Source organism: Gavialis gangeticus, unplaced genomic scaffold (assembly GCF_001723915.1).
Source record: "Gavialis gangeticus isolate Ggan-Ray unplaced genomic scaffold, GavGan_comp1, whole genome shotgun sequence".
NCBI lineage: Eukaryota > Metazoa > Chordata > Crocodylia > Gavialidae > Gavialis > Gavialis gangeticus.
The window spans coordinates 13,837,473-13,842,589 of record NW_017729014.1 but is presented as its reverse complement, the minus strand read 5'-3'; the positions used below and the strand labels follow the sequence as shown (position 1 = coordinate 13,842,589).

At 54.7% G+C, this 5,117-nt stretch overlaps 1 protein-coding gene across 1 annotated transcript in view; it reads left to right on the top strand.

Moving 5' to 3' along the window:
- Window positions 1–5,117, top strand: part of NOC2L (NOC2 like nucleolar associated transcriptional repressor) — a 94,655-nt gene that overhangs the window by 32,843 nt on the left and 56,695 nt on the right. The window contains exon 14 of the mRNA XM_019511553.1: window positions 2,761–2,872. Within this exon, the coding sequence (XP_019367098.1) occupies window positions 2,761–2,872 (112 nt within the window). The remainder of the gene's footprint in view (window positions 1–2,760; window positions 2,873–5,117) is intronic.

The following is a 5,117-nucleotide window of genomic DNA, read 5'->3' as shown; positions in this document are numbered from 1 at the left end:
TGGAATGGGCATGTGATTGGGAGCAGGTGGGATGCACTTCGCAGGCAGGGAGGTGATGTGGGGGCTGGCGGGGAGAGGGGCTGGTCAGCTGCGGTGCTTGACAGAGCTGCTTGGGGAAGCTAGTTTCCTTGGCTCTCACAGATGGGGGTGTAGCTGGATGTTTGCTGTGGGGAACAAGACACTAGCATGTGGGAAGAGGAGCTGCTCCACTCCAGTGCATCCAAATCCTTCCTCATCTCGTGCTTCCCTCACCAGCCCTGTCCCAGTCCCAGTGTGTTTGGGCTCATCCTTTTACTTGCACCTTTCTACTCAGCTCATCCCACCATCCAGGGTCTCCTTGCCATAGGGCTCTCCATCCATCAGGTCCCTCCTGCCCTGCTCCCAGCAGGAGTGATAACCCACAGAAGTCAGCCTGTGGGCTCTCAGCCTGCGCGTGTGCTCTGCCCCATGGGGCAGGGGGATGCCCTGGCGACTTGGGAGCAGCCACCCTTGGCTGAGCAATCTGGATGCTGGAAGGAGCTTCCTTCAGCTCCCCAGCAGAGGAAAATTGGGGCCACCAGGGAACTTAACTGAAGGGAACTGCAGCTAGTAAAAATACTCCTTGCACAGCTTCAAATGGCTCTACGCACACCCTGCTGCCCAGGGGAGGCTGGGCAAGGAGGAACAGCACACATAGCCATGGCCTTCTGGCTGGGCCCCAAGTGACGAGGCAGCCAGCCCTCTTCCCGCACCGCCGGCCCTCGGGCCCCGCGGCGTTTCTCATTCCTCGTGCGTCCCAGCCATCGGGAAGTTAGGCAGATTGCTGCGCTGCGAAGCACTCTGAAATTAATGGTCTTGGTTTACAGTAAATCTATACCTCTAACAGGTTTATCCCTCGATCAATTAATTCCTGAAGAAGGCTTTCGTCATCTCCAGCGGTGCCAGATTGAGGGTGCAAAGTAGATTTATTTCCATAATGGATCCAATGATAATTATTTCACTATTTGGTGGAGGGGGGAGGAGAAGGGGCTGATTTATGTGGCCCAGCGATGCAGTTTCTCTCTCCTGGGCTGTTCAGCAGGCTCCTTTATTTTTTTTTGGGTTCACTTTTCAGACTCTAAGCTGGAGGCTATGTTTTAAAAAAAAACCCTTGGTCAGCACTGAAAGCATCAGCATCTATTGGTAACGTGGCCTCTGGGCTGTGGCTGGTCCCAGGCAGGCTTCCTGCTCAAAGCTGCTAGCTCACAAGAGGTGGGCTCTGTACTCCCAGCTCTGCTGCTGGCTGAAGGGACTCCAGGCAAAGTGGCTTCTCTTTGTGTCCAGCTGCTGGTTGCAGGTTGTCGTGTGTGCCAGCTCAGGTTGCTCCAGTCTGTGTGTAGTGGGAGTTTAGGTGGGCCAGAGAGGGGTCAGCCTGTTGTTTTCTGTGTCTTGGTCCACCCCTCCTCTCCCAAGAGCACTGCAGGGAGAAGACCTAGCTACTTGTCATGGGGCAAACGCAGCTTTGAGTGGTAACATGCTCTGGGCTCATGTGGGTGGTGCTAAGTGCTACCCCTGTTCAGAAGGAGCTGTTTGCATCAGTCTGCTTATTCTCAGTATTGCAGGAGCCCCTGATTGTTTTGGATCCTGTATGCACACAACTGACACTTGGCCCTCAAATCCCCGTTACAGCCTAAGGCCGGTGGGGGGAGCAGTGGGGCAATAGTGAAACAGCTCAGTGTCCTGCGATACAGCCGGCTGCAGCACCCTTGCAGTCAGTCTTGCCAGTGGCACCTCTCCTGGTACAGCGGTGGCTGTGAAGGAGAGTTGACACATCAGCACATGCTACGGCACCTCCTAAATGTGGGCATGGTGTGTCCCTCAGACCCTCCAAAGATTCAGTCAGACCAGAGTACTTAGCATAAATAAAGCAAACATAAAACACATGTCTGGAGGAAGTGCAAACATCGTGTGGGTGAGCTCCCCCACTCCCCGCCCTTTCCTGCTGCTCGTTCCAAGTCCTCGCTCTCGCTGGCGGTGCTCTGTGGCAGTAGGTAATGGATCGATTAGATGGCACGAGAGACTGTCTGTGGCGCTGGTGCCCAAGCTGCCTGGAAGTGAGGCTGCTTCCATGGGACCAGGGGCATTTCCCTGGGGGTGCGGGCATGCGGTGTGGTGCCTGCCGGTGGAATGCATGGCTTCCTCCATCCCCTGCACCATGCCCCAAATGCAAGATACCCCTCCTTCCAGCCTTGCTGTGTAGGCTTACCTGGGCTTCCTGGTGCCCGTTACCCACCTGCAAAAGAAGAGAAGACAACACAAAAAACTGCAGTGTAACATGCAATGCAGCTAATGCTCCCTTGGTTTGTCACCTGCTCTTCCTACTCTGTCCCACATGGCTTGGTTGGTACTGTACCCACTGTAAATGCATCCCAAGTACCTTAGCTTGCTCATAGGCTTCTCGAGGCAAAGACTACATAGTGTTTATGTTGGTCGAGTGACCTGTGCATCTTTAAGTTCTGAATAACGTGACAGTTGGGTGGGTTAGACCTCAGCAAGGGCTCTGGGAACAACAAGGGGATGCTACTCTGTAATGCACATGGTGCAGAGTCTCTGGAAGACCCCAGTTCAGGGACATGTGAGATCCTTAGCTTGGGAGGAGAGTATCTCTGGGCACTTCTGGGGGGGAAGCTAAAGGGAGCAACAGACCTGTGAAAGGCCCAAGTCTCCAGTCCTGGAGGTTCTTGGGTTCACTTCCCTCCCAGCTGACCTTGCCCAATAACCTCTCCTCCTTTCCTTCTCCAGACTGGTGCCCACAGCTCGTTTCTACCCCCTGCGCATGCACTGCATTCGTGCCCTCACCCTGCTGTCGGAGAACACCCGGACTTTCATCCCAATTTTGCCCTTCATCCTGGAGGTAAAGCAATTCCTTTTCATCCCATAGCAGCCAGCGAAAGCTGCCTAAATGCATACCCTGGCTGGCACCTGCAGACTGTTCTCGGGGCTGCAAACTCTCTTCGCTGCTTGAATGCCAGTGAGCGGCATCAGAAAGACCAGGTTCACACTGTCGATTAGGGAGGCTTAAATGTGGTGCCTCTGTATTGTAGCCTGGGGTGCGGGCATGAATGCCAAGGCTGCCTGGGTACAAACCACGTCTCTGGAGCTCTGGGGCAGCTTCCAAGAGGGGGGCAGGGGTCCGTTCCCAAGAAGATACAAACCACAGAAGACATCCCATTGCTGTTGTGCCTGGTAACACTACCTTCCTTCAGGAATAGTCCTCATCCCCCCCTCTGTCCCCTGTCAGCACACTTAGACAGTGCTTTTGAAAGGAATTTGGGGAGTGGGTGCTCCAGTCTGCAAACGTGCTGTAGCTAAGCTTGCAATGGACATCCCCTGGTTTTTCCAAGGTGCTGGGTCGTCTTGTACCAGGGGCAAGCTATAGCTTTGTGTTTGTCTGTTTACTCTTGATGGGGGGGCTCAGGCTGGAAAACGTGGGTGGGCTTGAGGTTACCAGACTTCCTGACATTGGGGTTGAGGGTGGGGGTGGAAGTTGGACTTTGAGGTTTTGGCTTTGGCCCATCTCTAACTTCTAGCCAAGCCAGCATGGAAATGCCAAGAGTTCAGCCCAGAACTGCCGTCGTGCACTTTTTGTATTAAGGGTACTTTTATAAATAGTTTATATATGATTAATAGGTGTTTTAATTAATGATTAATCATTATAGACTCCAGCAAATCAATAGGTGGTTTATAACCATCTACAGCCTCATTCCCGGGATGTTGTAACACAGGTTACTTGCAGCTGCAGTCAGTTTATAACATAATAGGCATCTCTTAACCCTGTATGAGCTGGTTATAAATGTCATTGGCTCCTTAGCTGTGCCCCACGAAGAGTTCATGTCCCAAGTCCCAGCAGTTGGTGGTGCCTGGTCTAAGACTGCAGGGCACTGGATCTAGTGAAATGATCATGACAACAAGCCTAACCTGTCCAAACGGAGGATTTCGAGCTGGGAGGGAAGAGGAGAGGTGTCTCAGTAACTCATGGGAGAGTTTCATTGGATTCTCGGATCTGACTTCTCATCCGCTGGCACCTCCAGAGGCAAGGGAGCTGGCAGTGAGCCGCAAGAGGAGGAGTCTTGTGTTATGTCTCCAGACGGCAGCATTTTCCAGCAGGAGCTACTGAGGATGGACTGCGTATGGGCTCCTGTCTTGGTCCTTGTATCCACAGGGGCTGAGGACTCTGTGTGCATATTAGTGCTGTGTTGTCAGCCGCGGACACTGAAGGCCTCGTCAGCCATAGGTTATGCCCAGCAGAGTCAGGGACGGCAGGCCCCACTTCCCTCCTCTTTCTTTCCCCTCACCCCATTGTTGCCCGATCAGTGCACCTCAAGCCTTGAAGTGGAGGAGGCACTGGTAGGTGCAGGAAGGGGGTTCAGTCTCCACGGTGCTGCCTGTCTGCTCAGGTTGCTGACAAAGGGGCTACAGGGGCTGGTGCTGGTGGTGGCTTCTGTGACTGCACCCAGGACCAAGCCTGCCACATCCTGTCCCCTGGGACTCATTGCCGAGAAGCTCTGCGTTGACTTCCCAGTCCCCTGAGCCCAAGGGAAAGGTGCTTTGCCCAGGGGACTGGGGCTTGGGAGACCCCTGGGTGATTTCCCAGCTCTGCCACAAGCTGCTTCTCTTACCGGCAGCTCTTGCAATCAGGGTCCTCCTCCTCCTCCCGCCTCGACCTCTCCACGCTTTGCCCCCCCAGAGCTGCGAGAAAGCTAGCAAAGCCATGGCGCAGCTGAAGCCCAGCGCCGTCTGGGACGAGGGGGTGCGAGAGGGCCCCAGCGGTCAGCGTGACAGGAGGAAAAGGGTGAGGCTGGCTGTGGTGGCAGGGGAGGCTTCTCAGAGAGCGGAGCCAAGCCAGGAGGGCACGTCCCTCCTCAGGGTCTGTTGAAGCAAAGGCTCTTGTGGTTTCGTGTTGTTGTAAACGTCCTTTGCAGACCACATCCTGTCAGCCTGGGGAAGCCAGCGCCGTTTATACATCTCCGGCCTCCCCCGCCACCCCTCCCAGCTCTGGCCCACGCAGCACTGCCGTTTGCCTGCTTCCTTCCTCCTGCCGTTTTCTCTCTCTTCCAAGGCCTGCTCTGCCCACACTCCGCCCCTTCAATGGGCTTCAT